At 55.1% G+C, this 23587-nt stretch overlaps 6 protein-coding genes across 6 annotated transcripts; 3 read left to right on the top strand and 3 right to left on the bottom strand.

Moving 5' to 3' along the window:
* Positions 1-334: 334 nt before the first annotated feature.
* Positions 335-3199, bottom strand: J7T55_003687 (RNA recognition domain-containing protein; the record flags this gene model as incomplete). Its single annotated transcript, XM_053143023.1, has 3 exons — positions 335-1530; positions 1582-1761; positions 1822-3199. 3 exons carry the CDS (start codon positions 3197-3199, stop codon positions 335-337), a joined length of 2754 nt encoding a protein of 917 aa, XP_052993935.1.
* Positions 3200-3980: 781 nt separating this feature from the next.
* J7T55_003686 (peptidyl-trna hydrolase domain-containing protein) lies at positions 3981-4749 on the top strand (the record flags this gene model as incomplete). Its single annotated transcript, XM_053143022.1, has 3 exons — positions 3981-4258; positions 4339-4599; positions 4662-4749. The coding sequence occupies 3 exons, from the start codon at positions 3981-3983 to the stop codon at positions 4747-4749; spliced, it is 627 nt and encodes a 208-aa protein (XP_052993934.1).
* Positions 4750-5749: 1000 nt separating this feature from the next.
* On the top strand, positions 5750-8260 carry J7T55_003685 (uncharacterized protein; the record flags this gene model as incomplete). Its single annotated transcript, XM_053143020.1, has 5 exons — positions 5750-5944; positions 6038-7052; positions 7413-7492; positions 7720-7856; positions 7933-8260. The coding sequence occupies 5 exons, from the start codon at positions 5750-5752 to the stop codon at positions 8258-8260; spliced, it is 1755 nt and encodes a 584-aa protein (XP_052993933.1).
* Positions 8261-12480: 4220 nt separating this feature from the next.
* On the top strand, positions 12481-14001 carry J7T55_003684 (pap2 superfamily protein; the record flags this gene model as incomplete). Its single annotated transcript, XM_053143019.1, has 2 exons — positions 12481-12917; positions 12987-14001. The coding sequence occupies 2 exons, from the start codon at positions 12481-12483 to the stop codon at positions 13999-14001; spliced, it is 1452 nt and encodes a 483-aa protein (XP_052993932.1).
* Positions 14002-15137: 1136 nt separating this feature from the next.
* On the bottom strand, positions 15138-16093 carry J7T55_003683 (uncharacterized protein; the record flags this gene model as incomplete). Its single annotated transcript, XM_053143018.1, has 3 exons — positions 15138-15413; positions 15770-15818; positions 15906-16093. The coding sequence occupies 3 exons, from the start codon at positions 16091-16093 to the stop codon at positions 15138-15140; spliced, it is 513 nt and encodes a 170-aa protein (XP_052993931.1).
* Positions 16094-20781: 4688 nt separating this feature from the next.
* Positions 20782-23454, bottom strand: J7T55_003681 (uncharacterized protein; the record flags this gene model as incomplete). Its single annotated transcript, XM_053143017.1, has 4 exons — positions 20782-21653; positions 21705-22018; positions 22070-23263; positions 23435-23454. 4 exons carry the CDS (start codon positions 23452-23454, stop codon positions 20782-20784), a joined length of 2400 nt encoding a protein of 799 aa, XP_052993930.1.
* Positions 23455-23587: the final 133 nt, after the last annotated feature.

Here is a 23587-nt window from a genome sequence, read left to right as displayed (position 1 = left end):
ATATAGCTATGTCTCTCCACTCACACGGGGGACAGAGATTATAGGCCACGGCATAAAAGTGAAATGTACAAGGTTTTGATTATCTATCACACGCACCCGTACCTCTCGCCTGTTCTAACTGCCCTATTCTCAGGGTCTCTGATCACCTTGAAACTGACTCCTTTCTGTGCAACTTGAACCCGTTGGTCCAACGAGTCTTCGCAAAAGCAAAAGTCTGCCTCATGGGGCAGTTCTTATCAAATCATTTCTAAACACCATGCTCAGTGTAGAACAATAGCAAACAGCCTTGTCATCTTCGTCATCATAGTGCGCTTTGCGTTCAGGCTTAGGCCGTTCATTGCCTGATCCTAGCAAGCGTGTCCATTATGTTCTGAACGTCACGGGCCGGGTCCGACGATCCTGCAGCAGGAGGCATAGCCGGTCCACGGGGAGCCTGTTGGTAGGCAGGAGCGGGATACCCAGGCATGCCGGAAGCCGCCCCAGCAGACGGCGCATTATTAGCGGACGCTGCAGCGAGGTTATTGATCAGCGCGTTGAGATCGACTCCTGCGTTGGGCGCAGCTTGAGCACCCATGGAGTGAGCGGGATGCATGGCCGGAGAGGGTGTGTGAGGCTGAGGAGGCTGTTGGAGTGAAGCGAGGATTGTCTGCAGGGTCGCGCTGTCGACATTGCCCATCTGACTAAGCTGGCTCATGATGCTCGTTAGGTCTGGCGCGGCCGCGGGATACTGCTGGGCCGGTGCTGCGGGCTGCTGATAAGCACCGTACGGTGCCGGCGTCGCATAAGGTTGGGGTGGGTAGCTGGCTTGCGGTGGGTAGGTTGGCTGCGAGGCAACGGAGCCCTTCGTACGCAGAACCAGCTGGGCAGCAATTGGTGGGTCTAGCTCCTGGTACTGGTCGAAACGAACGTTGTTGCCGGCAGAGCGATCAAACACTTGGAGTGGGATTTTGGCCGTTGTCTGAGCGCGCATGTCCAGCTCGACAACAGCATGGACGCCTTCGAGAACCTGCCGCTGGATAACGGCATCGCGAGGAAACCGAGGGTTCAAGAACATGGCGGTCACCCGGAGACGTGCATCCATGAACGCCCTCTGCACCCACTCGACAAAGTCCTTGTGGACATCTTGCATCAGAAGGATTTGAACGTCGGGAACGTCATTTCCGTAGCGGCGAGGTATGTCAAGGTTGTCACTTCCTTGGCGGGAACGCCCATAAGGACTCGGGCTCCGACGCCTATATGATTCGTGTCCGTGTCTTCCGAATGCCTCTGGAGAACGTGATCGTTTGCGGTTGAACGAGTCATGGTGCCCGCCACCACGTTCACGGTTGTAAGAGTCCTGCCTCCCACGATGATCACCACGCCTTGGGGGAGATGGTGAACGGCCAGGGCGATAGTCGTCCCCACCTCGAGAACGACGACTGTCCCGTCCGTCGTACCGGTCGGCACCTTTGCCGCCTCGGTCACGATTCTTGCGCTCGGGAGAATGATCACGATCCTTCTTGGACTTTTGAGTCTTGGAGACCTCAAGATCTAAATGTTGTTAGTGGGGACTCATCCCAAGCACGGGGCAAAATGGCATACTAATCTTGCGACCCTTGACTTCGGCTCCCTGCAGAGCACTCATTGCAGCCTGGGCATCAGTATTCGTATGATACTGGACGAAGCCGTATGCGGACTTGAGAGAAATCTGGGCCAAACGTCCGTAATGGTGAAACAACTCAAAAACATCGCGCTTGGAGACTCTTTCCTGCGACAGATTGCCTGTGTGTTTTGTTAGGACCCAGGCTTCTAGAGCGGCATCGATCGGCTTGAATCACTTACCAATGAAGATTCGGGACCCATCAGGAAATCGTTCCCATTTGGCCTCAGACATGTGCTTCCGCTCGTCTGCCAGGAACTCGTCATATGTCTGCTGCAGACCAGCTCCATTGTTTGCAGGGGCTTGTGAAGGTGGTGCGGTGCCGGGTGGATAAGCATTTGGGTAGGAGGCAAAGGAGGGAGTGGGATTGTAAGTGGGTGGCTGCGACATGTGGGCGCCTGGCGTACCGTTGGCGGCGCTGAATGCAGGTTGAGAGGGAAGACCAGTGGGTGCAGATGAATAAGGAGGGGCATTGGGCACAGAAGCATGGTGGTAAGTGGCTGGGGAGTATGTTTGCTGGGACTGCTCTTGGGTCAGGGCAGGCTTGGGAGGAAGAGAAGGCAGGTCTACATCCATAGAAGAAGATGACGGGGTCTGAAGGGATGCGGATGGCTTAGCAGGTGGCTGCTCGGACGAAGCCTCAGCCTCAGCCTCGGCCTCGGCTTTGGCAGTTATCTCATCGACAAGTTTCTGAATATCAATGGCAGTGGCATCGGAATCACCTCCCATGTTCATGTCGACGTCCTCGGGCTGGACGTCGGGCTGCTCATTGCTGGGGACAGCCGTGTCTAGCTTATCGGGGTCTACCTTGTCCGGATCGGGAGATGACACCGACTGCTGGGGTAGGCTGGGAGAAGCGCTGGCGGAGGCATGTGGGAGCGCGTCTTGGAAGGCTGGGGTAGGCTGCTGATCGCTCTCTGGAGGGACGAGGGCGTCTTGGGCCGGGTATGCGGTGTGGGTTGGTTGGGAGCCTTGGGCGGGCGCGCCGAGGGCGGTGGCATCAGCAGAGACAATTTGGGCGGCAGACTGCTCTGGTACACCTGCAAGCTGCTCGGAAATGTTCATGGATTCTGGCGTCTTTGTTACATCTTCATGTTGTGGTTGTTGAGCCTCTCCTTCCTCATCTGCGACATCGGCCTGTTCCTTGGGAGAATCAAAGGTTCTCGCATAGTCATCGATCTCCGGCTCAGGGCCGACTGCTGTCCCTTCCTGCTGTGGGTTCTCCTGCTCTTGACCATTCCCGTCTTCGTCGTATTCGAAGCTGTCGTCGTCGGCGATGCTAACGTCCTGCGACTGGGCGTCGTTGCCAGTCGAGTCGGAGGAGGATCCCTCGGCAACATTGTTGTCAAGGGCGTTCACGGGAGGGTCAGGGTTTGGGGCCATGGCTGCTGCGGCCGTGCGGAAGGTGTCCGGCTCGAGGGGGACTACGTCTGGATCTTCGGCCTGATCCTGGAGCTCTGGGAGAACCTGTGGGAGAGTGTATGTGTTATGAAGAGGGCGCGGCGAGACGGGGCTGAGGTTGGCAACAGCCTCGAGCTTGGGGCTCTCGTTGTCTGTCATCAAGGGAGCGCGCGGCGCGGCTGGGTCAGGTCGATGGGAAGGGCGTCAAGGGGTCTCAGAAAGCAGTTACAGGGCGCAGAGTGTAGAGAGGTTCATTGTAATGGGACTTGGTGGTGGTAGGTTTGGAGAGACGGTTGGTGTTCATTGAAGTTGGAAGTTGAAGCGAGGGTCCGTCAGAAGATCCTTCGGAAGCTGTGGACGGGGAAACAGATACTGCGCGCTTGTGCTCTCTCCGCGTAGTCTAGTAGAGTTTGAGTTTGCGCTAAAGTGGGGGAGGGGAACCTTGAAAGCTTGAGGGCGAGCCCGGCGGGCGGTAGGCGGGCACCTTGTTCAACTTTGGTGCCTAAACCGTCACTTTCACCTGCAGGTCAAGGAAAGAAACTGGAAAAAGTTTGCTCATCTGGCTTGGTAATTGCTCGCAATCTCTGGAACCAGTCAGATTGGGCGGCCGACCGCAGGTCGCACGATGCGAACGGAGGACGATGGTGGTGAATTAGCAACAAGTTCAACGGGTTGAAAACGTCACGAGTGGAAAAAGGCTGAGCTCTTTGTCAAGCTAGTCTGAAAGGGATTATCCTTTTTTTTCCCTTTTCCTCGCCATTTTCTTCTCCGCTTGTAGACCAAGCTTTGTACCGCATGACTGACTAAGCCTGAGCAATACGCATCTTTCTGTTGATCCATCTCTCTTTGGACAGAATGAGTACAGTGCAGTGCAGTGCATGCATGTGTACCGTCTGCGGTGATCTGATTTTGACTTCCGCTCTCAAACTCAGCAACGCGGATGGCCGTCATTCGGCCTTTGTACAATGACTCCATGATCATGACAAGATCCGTGGTGAGGCTTCCCGGTCTCATCGCGCAGCCTCGCCACTTTCCCTCAGTCATCCAAGTGGCACCGTGGAAGAGATTCGCCAGATACCAGGCTTTTGATGCCGCGTTCGATCCTGAGGATCTAGCAGAAGCCAGAAGATGGCGGCAGGCCTTCAATGAGGATGCTCTACCGAGGGGCAGCACAACCTTTGCCAGGTCAAGTGGTCCTGGAGGACAACATGTGAACAAGTCTGTCTCAACCCATTGGTTCCTCAACTCCAGACAGTCAGTCCAGTCCCTGATCCACTGACATGCCGTACACGTCCCAGGACTGAGACCAAGGCAATCACCACCTGGCCCGTGTCAGAGCTGAGCCAGGTCGTGCCGAAGCTCATGCGTCCTCTGCTGCGTTCCTGCAAGAACTACGTCAAGGGAAAGGACTGCATCTCTTTTCAGGCGCAGACGAAGCGTGACAGGAACGCAAATGCCGAGGAGAATCGGGCCAAGTTGCTAGAAGAGCTGCACAGGATGTACAGTGACGCTGTGCCCGGCGACACAAGCGCTGAGAAAACACAGAAGCACAAGGCATTGTAGGTTAAGCCATTTTCCTTCTCGTTCCAGGAACCATCACAGACTGCTGAACGCCAACCAGGGAAAAGTCATCCCGGGAATCTAGGCTGAAGGCGAAGAAATTTCAGAGCTCGAAGAAGCAGTCCAGAAAGGGAGGAGGCTCCGAGTAGGAAATGGCTTCAGTTATCGAATAGATCGGTCGAGCTGCCCCAACGGATGAGATGGTTGGTAGTTCGGACTAAGACGCTAGAATGGTAGCTCTCGATAGGATCCAGGGGTCGAGCTTTGACAGTTCACAGAGCTTCTCGGACGAATGAACCTTGTGGCGGTTTTGTTCACGTCGAGATAGGAGACACTAGCAACTTTAATAAGAACACAGTCTTAGAAGGGCCTTTGTTACGGACGAAAGGGCTGGGACATTGTCATTGGACACGATCAAGCCGAACTGGCTGATTCCTTCGATCGCAACCCAGCCGAGCAGGAGTTGCAGTTTCTCGTTGATTGGTTCTCGGTGGTGAGGGGCAAGCAGTCCTACAGATAGAGACCGGCGCTGCAGCTGATGGCGATCACAGCTGCAATTGGGAACACAGCACAGTACAACAAAGCATAACCAGACACAACAGGACCAGCGCGAGTCCCCTTTGGGCATTGCTCACTCTCGAAGATCAGGCTTCCCGTGATCCGCTGCGGACATATGAATCTGGTTCATCCAGATCTGAGGGGAATCGAGCATTTTTCTTCGTGTAACCAACAGCCAGCCCAGCCAAGCCCAGGCCATCCCAGCCCAACTCGATCGCCTTCTCCCGGGATAAAATAATACGGAGACGCTGACCCACATCCTCCTGGGCCTGGCCACTTGTTTCTGCAGGACCCTGAGACTGCGCAATCTCTCCGTCTCAGGAGATATAGACGACGACAACGACGACAACTCGATGACAGAGGCGTGGTATTGACAAAACACCAACAGAAGCGAACTGTAAACATTTGTCATCGCTGCACCCATCCCAGGCGACAATCCGCTGCCTCGCCCATCGCCTGACGACGACCTCGACTGCGGGGCACGACCCAGACCGGTCTCTTCCTATCCCCTCGAGACTCACACCGACAGACCGACAATCCGGATAGAAGGATACATTCACACACACGCCCGCGCGAACACACACGCACACAATGGCGGCAGCGGTCCAACAAGCCGGCGCCAATGGCGGGCAACAACCTCAAGTCCAACCATGCAGATACAAGGTCGGCAAGACATTAGGTGCAGGGTCATACTCAGTGGTCAAAGAATGCGTGCACATCGACACAGGGCGGTACTATGCCGCAAAGGTCATCAACAAAAGATTGATGTCAGGGAGGGAACACATGGTGCGCAAGAGCCTTTACCAAAAGCTCCTACTCCTCCTTCTCTCCGCACGCCCGCTTCGCGTCCGCACGAGATGCTAATACGTCCACCGCCAGGTCCGCAATGAAATCGCCGTGCTGAAGAAGGTCTCGATGGGCCACCAGAACATTCTCACCCTGGTCGACTACTTCGAGACGATGAACAACCTCTACCTGGTGACAGACCTGGCGCTGGGCGGCGAGCTGTTCGACCGCATCTGCCGCAAGGGGTCGTACTACGAGGCGGACGCGGCGGACCTGGTGCGCGCGACGCTGTCGGCGGTGGCGTACCTGCACGACCACGGGATCGTGCACCGCGACCTCAAGCCCGAGAACCTGCTGTTCCGCACGCCCGAGGACAACGCGGACCTGCTGATCGCGGACTTTGGGCTCAGCCGCGTCATGGACGAGGAGCAGTTCCACGTGCTGACGACGACGTGCGGCACGCCGGGCTACATGGCGCCCGAGATCTTCAAGAAGTCGGGCCACGGCAAGCCGGTGGACCTGTGGGCGCTGGGCGTCATCACCTACTTCCTGCTGTGCGGCTACACGCCCTTCGACCGCGACAGCGACTTCGAGGAGATGCAGGCCATCCTCAACGCCGACTACAGCTTCACGCCCGTCGACTACTGGCGCGGGGTGTCGGACGGCGCCAAGGACTTCATCCGCCGCTGCCTGACCATCGACCCGGCCCGCCGCATGACCGCCCACGAGGCCCTGCAGCACCCCTTCGTTGTCGGCTACATGACCGGCGACGGCTCCGACAAGGGCGCCAACCTGCTGCCCACCGTCAAGAAGAACTTCAACGCCCGCCGCACCCTGCACGCCGCCATCGACACCGTCAGGGCCATCAACAAGCTGCGCGAGGGGCAGGTCGCCGCCGGCCTCATGGACGGCGCCAAGAGCCAGGAGCCCACGAGGGGCCAGGCCAGCCCGAGCGCGGCCGGCGGTGCGAAGAAGGAGGATAGCGGTGTGAGCATGAATAGCAGTCGGAACAACGACTCGGGCTATGCTACGCAGCCCGATGGGGACGTTACAATGGGTGAAGCACCGCCTCTGTCGGCCAGTCAGGTGCCGGTGAGTTTGAGGCCGGGTATGGAGGTGAACAAGGTTGTCGAGACATCTAAAGGATTATGGACGCCACCTAGGAGATGAGGAGGCGGAATAGGAGTTGGGTGGGCAGGTAGAAGCAGGCGCGAGGCGACGGAGCAGCAGCAGAGAGTGAGCAAGAGGGAGAGCTCCAGCGTTTTCAAGAGATGTGAAATCACTTCATGATATCCGAATGTATCCAGCCTATATGATGCATTTCTTTTGGTATATATCTGGGTAGACAGGGACAGACCGTCGCGTGAACTTCTTCGAACTAGGGGAAAGGAGTTATGCAACAGCCAAGGGAGCTACTAGAGACATTGGGCGTCCATCAGGAATCAATCATTTGGGCAACCGGCTGCAGCTAGTTGGTGCAGCAGCGAGAAGCTGTCCAAGATCGTCGCCCACGTCGGTTCTCAGAAAGGCAACGCTGGAGGCCACCATGTAAGTTTGGGCCAGAACCTTCCGTCTTCTTCGCATCACATAACTCAGTTGTATTTCACCATGATGGGGTCAATACCATACGCAAGTGGATAAGCTTGTGTTCATCATACAGGTCATACCGCATTGAAATATGTCCTCAGGTATGGCGTTCACAAGAAGTTGAGTCCGACTATTCAGCCGCTTTCACTTTCTCATCGGCCACTCGAACAATAGGCCCTCCTGTCCAGGATTTTCCCTCTCTCAAACGGCCGGATCAAATCTACGACGAGCTCAGGTTGGACAAAATCCAGCTCGAGCACAGCTCAAGACACAAGAACGGTCGCGCAACAACAAGCCCCATCAATCGTCCTGTCATTCTGATTGGGTTGAAGTCAGGGCCTCGCAGCTCGAAATCGATGTCCACATGCCAAAACCAAAGTCATCCATCCACCCAACCCCAGCACTTACCAGGAGCCCATATACCTGGGTCGCATTACCCACGCCAATAACCAGGGCTGCGGAGGGGCCCACCAGTCATCAAAGACACGCCCCCGGGGGATCAGGATGCCCGTTCCCCAGGGGGGAAGAGGAAACCCAAACCCGCCGCCCAAGAAGCTGAGCCTGACCGGACAGCCCGGCCCCGGGAACGACGGCAAGCCCGCCCGTCGAGTTGGGCACCTCGTTCCCGCCCTGCCGCTTGCCCTCCTTGCGCGCAACCGCGAGCCTTGCGAGAGAGGGAAGCTCACCGAGACCCGCCAGCGCTCAGGGCTCTCGGTAGCCCACAATTAATGACGTACTTATTATACTTGAGGTTTTCTGAGGAGGTCAGTGAGCAAATCTGGGGGGGCATGCTAATTTTCCCTTCGGTTCGTCGGCCTTTCATCTGTGAACGTCTCTCTCTCTCTGTGCGTGCGTGTCGGTAACCGCGTGGTCCCCCCCAAGCGCCGCGGGCAGGTGTGTAGGGCCGGGGCCGAAGTGGAAAACTTCCGGCAGGAGGCAAAGGGGAGGGAAGGGGATCGAAGGAGAGCTTTTTCGCGCCGGTTGTCCGACGAATCCGAGCCGCGAGAGGGCCCCATCGCGCAATAAGGTTATGTTTCTGGGCGCGGTATTGACTCAATTTTCGTTCCTGGCTCCAGTTGCTGCTAAGCTCTTGTTGATCTACGCTATAATCTAATGACCTGCAGCGGGCGAATGCAGTACACATGTGATCCCGGCGTGGCACTCGGTGATCGCTGCAGAACTGAAGTCCGGACCTACCGGCCTGCCGCTTGCGCGAGCAAGCCAGTCAGTCAGTCATCCAAGTCAGCCAGCCAATCTTGGTCGCGTGTCTGAGGTGTAGTATCTGTGACTGCATCCCTAGGTGCATCTCTAGATGTGGGGGTTTGACTCGACGACCACATTGAGTCGTTCCAACGCATCTTGCTCCGGCTGCATGCAGCAGAGTTGCAGCCCGTTCGAGCTCATGGCTTAAGAGTAATTGAGGCTACTGGTAATGGGTTTCCAGGCTAAGAGTTCGATGTCCACTCATAGGATGCCAGCACGCGAGGATCAGAAGTTGTGGGGCTGGAATGAAGCCGACCGCGTGGTTTGGCATGGGCATCCCGAGTTGATATGATGTTTTATGGGTTGAGAGAAAAAAAATATGGCCAATTTTAAATTGTTGTCTTAATTCAAGAGCTTGCACATGCAGACATGTAGACTGAGGGTTCTCAGAAAACCTTCGCGCCTCGGACTCGGTACCGAGCTGGCCGGTAAGTCGGTCTGTTGTCACGACCCGCCTGCCAGAGAATCTTTTCAAGCTGCATTTCCTGGCGCTACTGTGGAGCATCTCGTCTGACTGGCCTGGCGAGATCGAGATCGAACTTTCACGCAGTAGGATGAACTGATGGCCTTTACCACTCGCGTTCATGAGCACAAATATTTCCCCAGCAAACAAATTGTGCATGGCCATGTCTGCTTCGCAGGGAGCGTATTCAGCGTATTTACCGTATTGGTCATTTTGCCGTGCGATCCGGCACATAGAGATCTACTTAGCTTGCTGTCTTGGCTGGCAGGCCGGTGTCCAACACCGCCTTGCTCGCCCACCCCCGACTGATTGATCGCAGGCGGTATCTAACACTGCAGCCAAGACGTGACACATACCGTACAACGTCGGTAGGATACGATTCGATTCGCTGCAGCTGGCGCACTGCAGTCCTGCTGCAGAGGCGAATACGTTAACGAATTCGCGACCGGGGTGTGTCACTGACATCCCGACACCGAGTGGAGGAGCCCGCTCGAACGTTGCAGTTGACCGATCCGCAGCCAGTGGGAAGAATCATCCGACCGACTTGATCGGGGTTAGATCGGTTGGGCGCGAGACCCTGCACTGTCGCTGTGTGAAAATGTGGGCATCGTTTGACTGGTGATGATGGCAGCTCGACGTCTGCAGGGCCAAGAGCCAGCGCCATCAACTAAGCCTCTCAGTCTCTGCTTTGTTTCCAAGGCGAGCTAAACACAGGCCAGGAAAGGCAACAAAGCCGCCACCTCAACGAGGCCAGCGATTGAACGACTATGATGGTCAGTAGCACAGTAAGCCGTTCCGTCCCAATTCATTTTAGGTTGTCGAATTGTGCTAGGTGATCACCAAATCCAATTGCCAGGCCCTGTGGAGCTTTACCGTCGTGACACCCACAAACCGCAGGATGTGCTAGTGGTGTGCGGATGTACTGGTACATTGGGTCCACCTACAGGGCGAGAAGACCAAGCGCTGGGGAGTTCTTGTGCAGTCCCCTGGCAGTCAATGGAATTGGGAAGCGGCCAGGGAACCGGGATTCGGAGCACAGTTAACTTCGATCCCATCCAGTCCGCCGTCACCAGAAGGGTTTCAGCTTGTCGTGGGCCTACGCGGATTAGGTTTGCGGGCCTGGGTCGAGGCACGCCGCAAAGCTGGGATGATGTTGCGACAGCCGCGTGTGTTCGTGATTGCTTCCTTTTCCTGATCGACAGCAAGGTCTTCGTCGTACGACTCCGACACATTCTGAGAAAGCGACGGCCGGGAAGCCGGGGACTGTGTGTTATTTTCAGCTGTGGCTGCTCACCCTATTGTGGGAAAAGGATGCGAGTGTTGGAATCCCATCTCTTGAACCAACAGATTGGAAATGAGCGAGATGACAGTCTGACGAGGAAGTCAATCCTCCCGCCTGTTCGCCCTATGCGTGTCTTTCCCGGAGTGGCCCGACCGACGACACCCACCTCGGGGGCGGCTCTGCTGACAAGTGCGTTGGGTAGTGGTAGTAATCCTGCCGGGGTCTCGGAGTTTCTAGGCGGGTTTTTTGCAGCAAGATTATCTCCGTGAGTCGAAGGCAGTCTAAACGCGGTACGACGGGGTACGAGGAACGAGGATTTGCTTAGCCTATAGGTCAAGGATTTGCTTTTGTCAGCAGCGGTTAGCAGCAGCAGAACCAGCGGTGCTAATAACAGGTCGGACACTTTCCGGCAGACTCGGGGACCCGTCCAGAGAGGATCCGGCTAATCCAGCTAATCCAGCCCTGGGAGGCAGCATGGAGTGTGTCACCACTGTGGTAGTATGGCGTGGAAGCGAAGTGCTAGAGGGCTTGGCAGAGTCAATGAGTGTTTGACGTCAGGGCGGAAGGGCAGCAGATAAAGTATTTCTCTGTTTGATGTGGGCAGAGGAAAACGGAACAGCCAGTCTGGGAAAATGAATGTCTGGTTCTGTAGATGTCGGATGAAACAATTCTTGTCGATGTGATGTGCTGGGTTGGGTTGGGATGTGTTATGCTGTGTTGCTTACTGATTGCCGCATGCAGAGCTGAGGTGAGGTGAGGCAGCTATTGAATGATGGGATCAGGATGTCAGAATTGTCAAATGTCAAGAGGCAGGCAACCCTCACCCAGCGTGGCCAGTCGTGCCCAGAGTCACCGGCCAAACAACAAGCTCGCGTGCCCATCGGGCTCTCGGAAGGCACGGATGGGCCCTCGAAACACCGCGCTTGCTGATCCCTGCTCCCACCCGGCAGACAGACAGCTCTGGAGGGGGTCACTGGGGGTGTAGGTGTGCCTTTTGGTGCCTTGGGGCCTTGGGGGTGACATCAAGAGGCCAAGAGCTTGCCTGGGACCAGGGTACAGGCTCTGCAAGATTTGCGTGTCTTGGTACCCCATCTGGGCCCATCTTGGACCGCCAAAAGGTATCTGCGCAGGGAGTCCCTGCAGGATCGCCCGCCCAAGTACCGATACCACCGGCGCCAACAGCACATGTGCCACCCGCAGCCCGCAGGCAGGAAGGGAGAAAGAGAGAGAAAGAGGCAAGAGAGTGAAGCGCTCGCGACATTCGGGCACTTGGGTCCGCCCGACCTCTGCTTCTGTGCGCTTTTCTGCTTCTGATTAGTACTCGAGTGTATCCGTCCCATATTGCTGGGCTGGGCTGGGCCATATCTTGCATTTCCTCCTTGCTCACCTCCAGCTTCGCTTTAATAATAAAGGATTGCCCTGCTCTTCAACTCGTCTCGTGCCCTCCTCTCCCGTATTTTGTTTCCCTCTCCTTGCGACCCGCTCACACCAGCAACAACACCTCGCCCTGTGCTGCCTGCTGCTTGCTGTTTGCTCCTTGCTGTGCCGCGCGGGAGTCTCGGATGAAAAGGGACGACAGGGACTGACCTCGACCTCGACCTCGACCTCGCCCACACACACTCTTACTTATCATCCTGTCGTCTGCCTCCCTGGATCCAACTTTGGTCTCCTGTCGAGTGTTTTCTCCCGTCAACCCTCCGTGTTGCGTTTTGTGCGTCCGAGTGTCCGAGCCGAGCCTGTAGTCCATCCACCACAGACCATGATATGAGCAGGCAATAGCGTCATCCAACTCCAAAAGTCGTCGCCACATCCCGCCTCTCACTTGCTCGCTGAGCCTCCCAGTCCCAGACCACCCCAAGTACCGATCCCGTACTCGGCCGGCTCGCTACTAGTTCTTTGCTCGTCCACACCCTCAGCTCGGAACTGGCCGCCACTGCAACAATGCAGGACATCAACTCGTTCCTGAGCCAGGCCAAGCCCAAGCTGCAAATCCCACACCTGCAGTGGCCCGGCGCTCTCAGCATCAGCATTCCCGACCAGTTCCGCCCCGCCAGCAGCAGAAGTAAAAGAAGCCGATCCAAGAAGCCATGGAGGCAACCATTCAGGGACTCGACCAGCATCACGAGGCTGCAGCGCTCCTTCAACCCTCTCGACGGCGTGCGTGCAATCCAACGCCATAGGTGGGGCTGGCTGGATATCCAGTATCCCGCCCTGGCTGGCTTCATGATCTTCTCCCTGGCGATAGCGCCAATGCCCATATTCGTCAAGGTCGCCGTGCCCATCCTGTCGCTGCTCGTGTGTTTGATGCCCGCCACGAGACAGTTCTTCTTGCCTTCGATGCCCATCTGGATATACTTGTTGTACTTTTTCTGCAGTCGGTGAGTTCGCCTTTCGTCCGGTTGGCGTTGCTTGCATGAATCTTCAGCTAACAACGAACCCCCCAACAGCTTTATCCCTGTCCAATACCGGCCGCACATCTGGGTAAAGGTTCTGCCCGCCCTCGAAAACGTTCTCTACGGCGCCAACTTGTCCAACATTCTTTCTGCGCACACCCACCCCGTCCTCGACCTACTCGCATGGCTTCCCTATGGAATCGGCCACTTCGGCGGCCCCGCTGTGTGCTCTCTCTTCATCTTCATCTTCGCCGCGCCTTCGACGACTCCCGTGTTCGCCAAATCCTTCGGCTGGCTCGCCCTGACTGGCGTCACACTGTCGTTGGCGTTCCCATGCACGCCGCCTTGGTACGAGAAGGAACACGGTCTGGAGCCCGCCCACTACGGCATGCCCGGCAGCCCTGCCGGTCTGGCCCGTGTTGACAAGCTTTTCGGGGTCGACATGTACACCACGAGCTTCACCACCGCTCCCGTGCCCTTTGGCGCGTTCCCCAGCCTGCACGCCGCCAACGCCACGCTCGAGGCGCTGTTCATGAGCTTCTGCTTCCCCCGCGGGAGGGCTTTCTTCATCATGTACGTCGGCTGGCTGTGGTGGGCAACCATGTACCTCAACCACCACTACGCCGTGGACCTGGTGGGTGGCAGCCTGATCGCCACCGCCATCTACTACATTGCGCGCACGCGCTACCTCCCGCGCCAGCAACCCGAGAAGCGCAACCGCTGGGAGTACGAGTACGTTGAGGTCGGCGAGAAGCCCAAGACTCTGGACGAGGAGTACGGGTACGTCGGCGTCGGAGGCGAATATGGCATGGGCCTGCTCGAGAGGAGGAGCACTCACCTGAGCGAGGACGACGAGTGGACCATCGGCAGCAGCTCGAGCTTCTCAAGCTCGTCTTCGCCCCGCACCAGCATCACGAGTCCTACCTTGATGTCCCCGACGACACCGACCGAGCCTGACTTCAACCACGTGACGATCCCGATGAACATGAACGGGCAACTGATGTGGGATGGTGGCGAGCGCGGCTCTGCGAGGGAAGACGAGGTCGCCGAGGTCGTGGTGATGAGGTAGTCGACACGGCAATTTGATGGTCGTATTCAGATTCTGTACGGTGCTCGCCGTCAGAAACGGATCTTCCGACCAGGCATCAGTCTTCGTCTTTTCCGTGATCAGCCACGGTCCTGGTTAGCCATCCTCTGAGAAGCAGCCCATCGCGCCGCTTGGCGGCGGGCTAGGCTTCGTGGCGCTCCTCGGCCCTGCAGCGATCCTTCTCGGCAGCTACCGAGATGGCCTGGGGCGACGATCGCGCCCTGCTCTCTGCGGAGAACATCGATCGCGCCGATCTGATCATTGCACCAGCTTCCTGGTGTTGAATCAGAACCATACCGATTCGCTTCCTCCGCAATCGATCACGGCCACCATGGGGAAACCTTTCGTCTCTCCGGGTTCCAGACCCAACACAGCTCTGTTTCTGCAACTCTCGTTTCAAATTAACTTGATACCCCTTGGGTTGTTTTGTACGGTCGATCGTCCTTTGAGCGTGTCTCGAAGATTCGCGGCGTGACCTGCAACATCCCTTTTTCGACAACAGCAAACAGCATTTGTACGGCGTTTCGCACAGCAGCGCAACAACATCGAACGGGAAACTTTTATGGGAAATGAATTAGATGAATGAGTAATGGTACAAGACCATGAAATGGGGAATAATGTTCCCGAAATGCCGGGAATGGCCCCGAAACATGGGACAGGAGGAGCAGGTCCGCTTGCCCGAGATGGCTTCCTCGCAGGAAGGCCGCGAGTGGCAGTATAATTTAGAAGTAATAGTTGTAGTAGATGTAATTGAAGAACAGGAGATGAATGAATACAAGAACTCTCTACTGCTGCAAACAGTGCCTTATTACATCGTTCCAAGGGCTGTAAAATGTGTCTCTAAATATGTCCGAGCGACACACAGGAGGAGCGGAATCTCAGCCGCGGCGCAGCTGAATCGGGGGAATTATGAGACAACCGGAAAAGGGTTAAGCCACAGGAATTTGAAAACAGAAGAACGCAAGCCCAGGACCAAAGTATACACACTGAGGGCGCAGTCTCTCATCTGTACATATATACGCGTACGTGCACGACAGAGCCCTCCGCCGGAGCATCAGCCTACTCCCTCAACCGACCCCTTGTCCGCGGCATCCCGTGTCCGATCCTCCGGGGGACATTTACACGACATAAGCCACAAATCTTCGCGCGTTGCCCCCCCTTTTCTCGTTGGTGGCCGCGGACATTTCCTTGCTCTTGCATGGATGTAATCTGTAGATCTGCTGCATGTGAGATGGAAGGAGGATCTCGATCGGCGCAAATTGAGGCTCTGTCGTGAGCGGGATGCTTGGTTGGTGGGTCCAGTCCGATACGCTGGGCCCAATTGCATGTGTCCTGCTCTTGGGACTCGTCTGTGTTCTGTCAGCGTCGCCCAGGTTGTTGGGTTGCATCTGCTGCTACTACTGAGATCTTCAGAGCATATTTCTCCCAGCAGATTGCTTGGTAGGAAGATCCGTAGCGAGCTGGTCGTGGTACAATTGCGAATCCTTCCCACGACGTGTGGGAAACTTTGCGCATTCTAAGAGTTCTTTTATTAAGCCAGAACCACACTTCTCATAACCTGTAGTGGTATTTCATCCTTGATATCACTTTGTAGGGCAGGTGTTTTTCACATTTTCAAAAACAAGACTTGGGAAACAAACAATGCACAACCCTTTTCCTAGTCGAACCATAATTCAAGAAGAGGTTTCACCGGGCAGGCTTCCAGAAGATATCGATATTCATCAATGATCCTAGCCCTTTCCTCACTCACTCTGTAATCCCTCCTGTTCAGAATCCGGAAGCCGTTGCCCGCCCCTTGCCTATTCCGGCAAAGAATAACCTCAACATGCTCTCTCCAACGTGTACGACCCCCGTAGGAATAGTCCCCACAGGCAATGACTTGCAACGTGGCGATCCCTCCAGGTCCGAATGCCCAGTCGGCGAAGTCTCGCATCTGAGGTCGAAGGTAGTCTCTCTTGACGACCCGTCCGTCGCCATTTTCCTTGTGCTCAAGAAGATCGGCGCCGCTGATAGTGCTGGCGTCGTCAAAATCCTTGAACCGAGCAGATGGTTCACTGTCATCGTCATTAGGCATTTCAGTGGACTCGACGAACTCTGACTTCCAAAATATTTGAGTGGCATCGATACTTGATTGTCGAATATGGAGGAGCTTCAATGATGTACTTCTCATCGAAGTGAGAAAATGTTTCTGCGGACACCATGCCTTAATTTTGGACATTCATCACGTATACCAATTGCTTTCGAGACACTTACCAGGAATGCGGGGCGGAGGGATAGTCCCAAGGCTTCAAATTATAATATCTGTGAAGCGATCTACGCTGCCGCTTTCATGATTGGTTATGTCTGCTGCTGCACTAGCAGCCTTATAAGTCCAGAGCGGTACCTAGTCAGCAAGCCTCACAGTACCTTTCTTAACTACTAAACAGTAACCAAGCAGTTGTGTATGTTATGGCTCTGGATAAGAGGTAGTAATGTAGCAGTAAGCTGAGCACCTTTATATATATTAAGAGTATTTCTGTTCAGTAGTATTCTTCTAGCTAACTATAGCCAGCGGTTATTACTTGTGTAAATTTGAAAATAGTATAATATATCAAGATTTTATTAGAAGTCACTTAGAAAGAACTTATAAACCTATGGGTACTTGATTATATAACTAAGTCCATGGACTTGGGGTCTGAGCTTGGGCAATAGGTGGGTAATTCCTGCCCCTAGGTGTGGATAGATCTTTGCTAGCTGTACAGGAAAGACGGCGAACGCCTCTGTACTCCACTGACAACGCATACCTACATTTAAGGGGCCCAAACTTCTGTCTCTTTCGACATGCAGGTCCCAAGTGTTGAAATGGACTCTCAACCACCACATTTCTCGGTGCCTGGGGAGTTATCCTGTGCTGTGTTGTGAGTTTTCACTTAGGCACACGATGTCTCCGCAGACGACTTCACCAATGGACAAGAAGCACAACAAGCATCCACGATGCCTTCGGAAAATTGTATCATGGATGAAGGCGCATCGCCACCGGAGTCGCGAGAAAGCTAGCGGAGAACATAAAGCCAGTGATAAGCCAGCCGTTCCCTGCGAAGCTGCAGAAGAGCTCTCCCCAGCGCTGGATGGCGGCGACTCCCATGAGCAGCTTCAGGATCCAGAGACGAAACCATCTCCAGCCCCAGACAGCGACAATCAGGGTGATAAAGCCCAAGATTCAAACGCAGCGCTATTCCCAGGTCTCTCTCAGATCTTGCAGCCGCTATCAACATGCCTCCGAGAACACAGTGCGTGCGGAAAGCCTGGCGGCCCATATATTGCCATCACACTTATTGACTGCGAAACCCGCGAGCTCATGAACAGCACCTCGTCCGTCTCGTACGTCGCGCTCAGCTACGTCTGGGGCACCAATACACAGCCCAAGCCCCTGGCCGCACGCGACGGGGGCAACAAGTGTTTTCTAGCCGCCGAGGTGTCCCGTGTCATTGAGGACGCCATCGTTGTGACGCGGGACCGTCTGGGCATCCGGTACATCTGGGTAGACCAGTATTGTATTAATCAGGGGGACCCGGCCGTCAAGGCGCGCCAAATTGACGATATGAAGGAGGTCTATATGCATGCAGAGGTGACTATTGTGGCGGCCGTAGGCGCGGATGCCGATGCTGGGCTAGCGGCGCCGTGCACAGCCGAGGAGGCTGTAGCAGCATGGTACGAGAGTGAGGTCCCCGACAGCGACAGCGACACAACCAGTCGACATCATCATAAAACCCACCTCCCCGTGGCCCTCGACACCATCGTGAACTCAGTGTGGAACACGCGCGGGTGGACGTACCAGGAGTCGTATATCTCGCGGCGCGTGCTGGTCTTCCACGCCAAAGGCACCTACTTCGAGTGCTCCGAGGGCGCGCGGGAAATGCTAGACCAGGATACGAACTCGTGGGTGCGCGCGAAGGGCGCCGGCGACTTCGACCGGCACTGGACGAGCAAGTGGCTGCCGAACGGGCCCAATACGCGTTTTCTCGCCACCGCGGATTGGTCAAACCTGCTGAGCTGGCTGGCGTACCTCGTGAGCGCGTACTCGGCACGGAGCCTGAAGATGCCGGACGATGTGCTGCGCGCGTTCGGCGCTGTGCTGAAGGACGTCAACGGCGTTGAGTGGGAGGTCTTCCAGGATACTGCTTCACAGCGGTCGGACGATCTCGGGATGTGTTTCGATAAGTGGAACATCGCCATCGTGCAGGGGGTGCCTTTCCACTATGATATTGATGATGAAGAAAGACTGCCCGCGGACGTTCAGAACGCAACACTTAACGCTGGAGGCCTCTGCTGGCACCACGGCCCAGGTGGGAATGCGCGGAGGAACGGCTTTCCTTCCTGGTCGTGGGCGGGGTGGGTAGGCTCAGTGGAGTGGAAGCTGCCGTTGCCCCTCGAGAGAAGGGTAGCATTTCAGGTACAGAATCCCGGATTCCGGCGAACGCTTAGGCGGCTTAGGGACCTCAACTGGATGACGTGGGAGGAAGCGAGTACCTCGACCTGGGGGGAGGATGGCCCGCAGATTCTAAGCTTTGAGTCCGTGGCCATCCCACCCAACGCCTTTGCGGCGGCAAAGGAAGGGGACCCGGAGGATACGATTCGACTATTCGGTTACGCCATGCCATGGGGTGAGGAGGATCATCACGTGCACTCACAAGACGGAAAACATGGATGTCTCACCCACTCGAATGGCTTAAGGCACGTCTCTCGCCTTGACCTTCGGAAGGCATTGCAGAAAGGTGAGCTGATACTCGTGCTGCTTTATATTCACGAAAACGTTCATGGGACGGGGTTTCAAGCTTGGATTCTGCAGCGTGGTATGGACAACAATGGGAACGCTTGGTATGAGCGTGTTGGTGGTGTTTATCACCATATGTCGATGTCCTACTCGCCGCTCCGGAAAAAGGAACTCAGGCTGTACAACCGCTTGATGCGTTTGTCTTGCAATAGCCTTGAGTCGTTTGACATACTATAGTACAGTAGATGGACAAAAATGACGACTTAAACCTCTCAGCGTTGTGGGAGCCGTCAAAGTCCGTGAGTCCGTAAATTCAAAATAAAGAGAAAAAAAGTAAACATTTTCAAATAAGTTTTTTTGATACAGCTTTAGCTATTTAATAGTTTCAATTAAAGCTTGTATAAGAACCAATGCCAATCACTATAGAGACATCCAGGGCCAGTAATTAAATCGAGAAAGAATTCTTAAACTTTTTAAAACAATTGTCATAAATGGCTTGTGATTTGGCCCATCATTAAATGCAGAACTTTATGCGCGAACAGCCTTGAAAAAGACTTATCGAGAGCAAGAATTTCCGATAGTTCATTATTCAGTGGTCTGAGGACTGATGCGGCGGCCAGTGATTCACTATGTTTGCCGTCAAGGCTGCGGCGCAGAGCAATCCAACATTTGAAAGCCGCGCTACTTGGCCTCCACATATTCAATTCTTCCCAATCGCATCATCTGGGTCAAATAATGGCCTTTCAAGCCAGGATCAAACAGCGCGCCGGGTGTGTGTGCAGGGCCGCGTACACCGCGTAGCCAAGCAAGGCGGCCTGATATTTGTCACCCTCCGCCGCGGCCTTAACAAGATGCAATGCCTCCTATCCGGGCAGCTGGCCAATACTTACGGTGCGATCATGCTAGCGCGTGAGACATCGTTAGAGATCTCAGGCGAGCTTTGGTCAGTGCCGGCGGGCGTGCGCGTACCGCTGGACAGGGAACTGCACGCTGACTATCATATACTCGCGCATGACAGTAGATTCTCTTGATTGAAGAGAAATAGATACAATTACGAGATCCAGCTGATTCTCACAGATATAGCCTAGCATACAGTAAAACCATGCTGACACGACATCATTCGACGACGGCAGAAGATTGAGTTGCCAATTAGCCATGATGCTGTGCGCAGCCAGACGATGATGGTCTTTTTGAAATGTACTAAAGCTGTGCATTGACTAAAAGTTTAGGAGTGGCTCGCCGCGACAAGTCGTGTAGTTTAGCGAGAAGTGACCCAAGGCTACTCAAATACAGAGCCGTCGATATTCATTAGCAGAACGGTTATCGAACGCGCACAAGGCGAGAAATCATTCCCCTCGCTCATATTTTCAGTCTTACGCGATTCGCTGTTTGCCAGCTCAGGCTCCAACTTCCAAGATGGACCGCTTTGACTTTGGTATATCTATTAGTTCAGGATGAAGGCCGAGAAGCAGGCGATGGGCTCAGCAATCTTTGGTCCTTGTCATTGACATACTGAATCACTCTGGGGTAGTAACTTTTTGCAATGTAGCCTGCCACTCTCTTTCTCTCTTGCGAAGCCGACTAATCTCAATTACCTAGCTATTCCTACAACGCCGTGCTGTCCAGAAGAACAAGCCTATGCCAAGCTTTTCCTTTGAAAACGAAAAACAAAAACATCGAACAGTGCGTTCCGTTCAGATGTGTCTCCGTGTCCAGACCGCACTTGGAAACTCCTACTGCTTTTGGCATCCAAGAACCACTTCTTGGAGGCACTCTTATTTCAACTAGCTTCTTTCCTTTGATCCTTGCAGGATTCATCCCTCCAGCTGGGCGATTTCGCATAGCCAGATCCACAGATATGGTTGGTTGCTGGGCTCGCCTTTAGATTCTGCCTTGCCCTCTCGAGCGGACGGTTGAAAAGTTCCAATAGACAATTCCATCCAAAGCTTCTGCAAATTAACATCACTTTATCTGATCACTTCAGGCTACCTCCTGTTGCCATTATGCATTCAGGGGGTTGGCCTCCCCTTGCTGTCATGACGAGGAGGCAAGATAGGCGTATTCTTCTTGGGAGTTCTTGGACGCTTCTCAGGGGACTTCTCAGATTTCTCAGTGGATCTCGCCGCAGCCATCTCGCCAAATCTCGCAGCAACCTTGTCCACGCTGGGCAAGTTTGCCTTGCTCTTTTTCTTCTCTTTCCGCTCTTTTCCCTCCGAGGCCTTCATATCAGGGAGGCTTGAAGCGCTGCTCAACTTGATTGGCACCGGGATGGGAACTGGTGTCTGCTTGGCCGAAAGCTGTGTGGACGGCAGGCGAGCACCTGGGGAGGCAGATCTCCTGGAGACAGGACCAGGTTGCGTCGCCGAGGGTGCCGCTGAGCCAGCTCTCGGGCTGGACAGGTTGGTGCTGGGGTTGGAGCTAGCATTGAAGTGGGGAGGTAGAGGCACTGGAGTCTCCTTTTGGCTAGCCTGTCCGTCGGTAACATGCTCATGGTCTCTGTTGGTCTTCTGTTTCTTTGCGGACTTCTCAGCGCTGGCACTCTTGCTGGAGTCCTTGTGGGCAGGGGTTGCCGCAGGCCCGTTCTCACCGTCATGCTTTCGCTTCTTCCTGGAGCTCGATCTGGGGGTGCTGATCGTCGCTGCCTCTTGGGCCGCAACGTTTGCAACAGACTTATTCTTCTCTGGGCTGGCAATGGCGGGTAATGGTTGTTTCGAGGCCGGCACGCCCAGAGGAGTGTATCTAGCACGAAGTCCTTCCGGTTGAGGCCGAGCTGGTCTCGTGGTTTTGGAAACTGTCTGGGTTGTGGTAACGCTAGCGGTGCCCTCAGGTGGGAATGTCTCGCTGCGAGTGAAATGCATCGTCTGGTTGACAGGCCGCCCAACTAATAGATGGTCAGTCATGCAGTGAAAGTCTGGCACATAAAATTGCTTACGCTCTGAGTACTCCTGTCCCTTCTTGTTCGGGATGAGAAGTCTGAATGACGAGGAGGCTGAAGGATTATCGAAAGCTATACGGTAGTCGTCTCCGTCGTGGGTGAGGACAGGCAGCCCCTTCTGTGCTTGATCCATGGGGATGGTCAAGTCTTGCACAACGGTAACGGGGAGGGAAGCCGGCGCAGTGATGTACCAGACTTGCTTGCCCTCCAACTTAGCCTTCTCAAAGAAACTAGCAACATCAGAAGCGCCAATGCTGCCATCAATCTTGCGCAAGTGGAAGTCAGGTGCCACAAACTCAGGGACAGAGCCGCTGTCCTTTCTGTTAGCTTTCCGGCTGTGTCGTATTTGTTGTGAAACTTACACCTTAGTGGGAACGCCACCATTCGTCAGAGCAGTCGACTGGTCCAACATTTCGATATCACCGTCACCGTCTTGGAGAACAGATGGCTTAGAGACCTTGGCCTTCTTGTTGCTAGGCTCAACTTTAGAAGATGAGGCAGAGCTTCGAGCCGTCGTGGCTTTTGCCGACTTGAGGTCGTTCTTGATTTGCTGCTGGATCTGAGCCTCAGGGTCCTCGCTCTCTTCGCCACTCTCACTCTCACTTTCAGCTGAGCTTTCTTGTGAGCTGGATCGCGACTCAGACTCAGACTCGGATTCGGACTCGGACTCGGACGAAGTGTCCTGCTTGACGGGCTTCGTCTTGGGTTTTGGTGGTGCTGCCTGCTTCTTGTCGGACTTGGCCGTGAATTTCGTCGCCTTGTCGCTCACACTGTCACTGTCACTAGAGCTCTCCGACTCTTCGGCTGCAGCGGGCTTCGGCTTTGTCTTGGTGCTGTTCTTGACTTCCTCGCCTTTTGCGCGCGTCTTGGTAGGTTTCTCCTCGCTGCTGGACGCGCTCTCGCTGTCGCTCTCGCTGCCGCTGCTACTCTCACTGCCGCTGTCACTGCCGCTCTCAGACGATGCTGAAGAGCTTGTGACTTCCTTCTTGATCTTTTGATTTGTTTGCTCCTTCTTGATCGATGCCTTGAGGCCATTGACGGTCGGGCTCTTTGCAGGTGTTGCCTTTGCGACATCTGCCTTCTTCTGTGACAGAGGCGTCTGCCCAACGGTCTTCCTGCCGTTGCCGCCTGAGTCGGAGCCGCTGCTGGAGCTTCCGCTGTCACTGTCACTGGAGCTGTCGCTGTCGCTGTCGGAACTGTCGCCAATGAATGTGCCCGGCTTCAGCTGAGGCGCAGATGGTTGAGCACCGAACACGCTGCCCTTGGACGCCTTGCTGGCGGTCGAAGCATGATTGCGCAAGCTGCCAGAGGGAGCCCTGGTGCCGGCCATGGCGTCTTGAGCCGATTGAATGAGTTCTGGGTAGAACTGTGACTGTTGAGCGACTGCGCGCAAGATGTGATTTCTTCGATTCGCGTTCGGCGAGCTGGAAAGACGAAGGTTCTCAGCACGGTTCAAAGGTATTGGAAAGCTGGTCAGGGCAGTTGAGGGAAGAGTTGCGCCAATTGCGTAGCAAAGAGCGCGGTGGAAGAGGGAAGACACGCAGTCGGCGGCGTGCCTCGTGTGGGAGCGTGAAGTGTGATCGTTGAAGTTTTTGCAAAGTTTCTTCGAGGGACGGCCAAAAAGTCGCGTCTCCGAAATGGAAATCTTTGGGACGACTTTTGGCAGGGTCGAAGTGGGCAAGGTGGGGTATAGCTGGTGCTGGTGATTGGGCAAAGCGCGGACTTACAGGGAACTCGCAAGGGCCATGTTAGCAGGGCCGGGGTCCTCCACCCTACCGCGATCGCCTGAGCCAGAGCCAACTGACGTTGAGGCCGCACTGGAAATCGCAATCGCACTCGAACCTGGCTGAGGCCTATGAGATGAGGCTGGTGACGCCGTT

The sequence above is a fragment of the Diaporthe amygdali genome (genome assembly GCF_026229845.1).
Source record: "Diaporthe amygdali strain CAA958 chromosome Unknown NODE_13_length_1014660_cov_65_381101, whole genome shotgun sequence".
Taxonomy (NCBI): domain Eukaryota; kingdom Fungi; phylum Ascomycota; class Sordariomycetes; order Diaporthales; family Diaporthaceae; genus Diaporthe; species Diaporthe amygdali.
The sequence above is the reverse complement of the archived record's forward strand: the minus strand, read 5'-3'. Positions and strand labels throughout refer to the sequence as shown.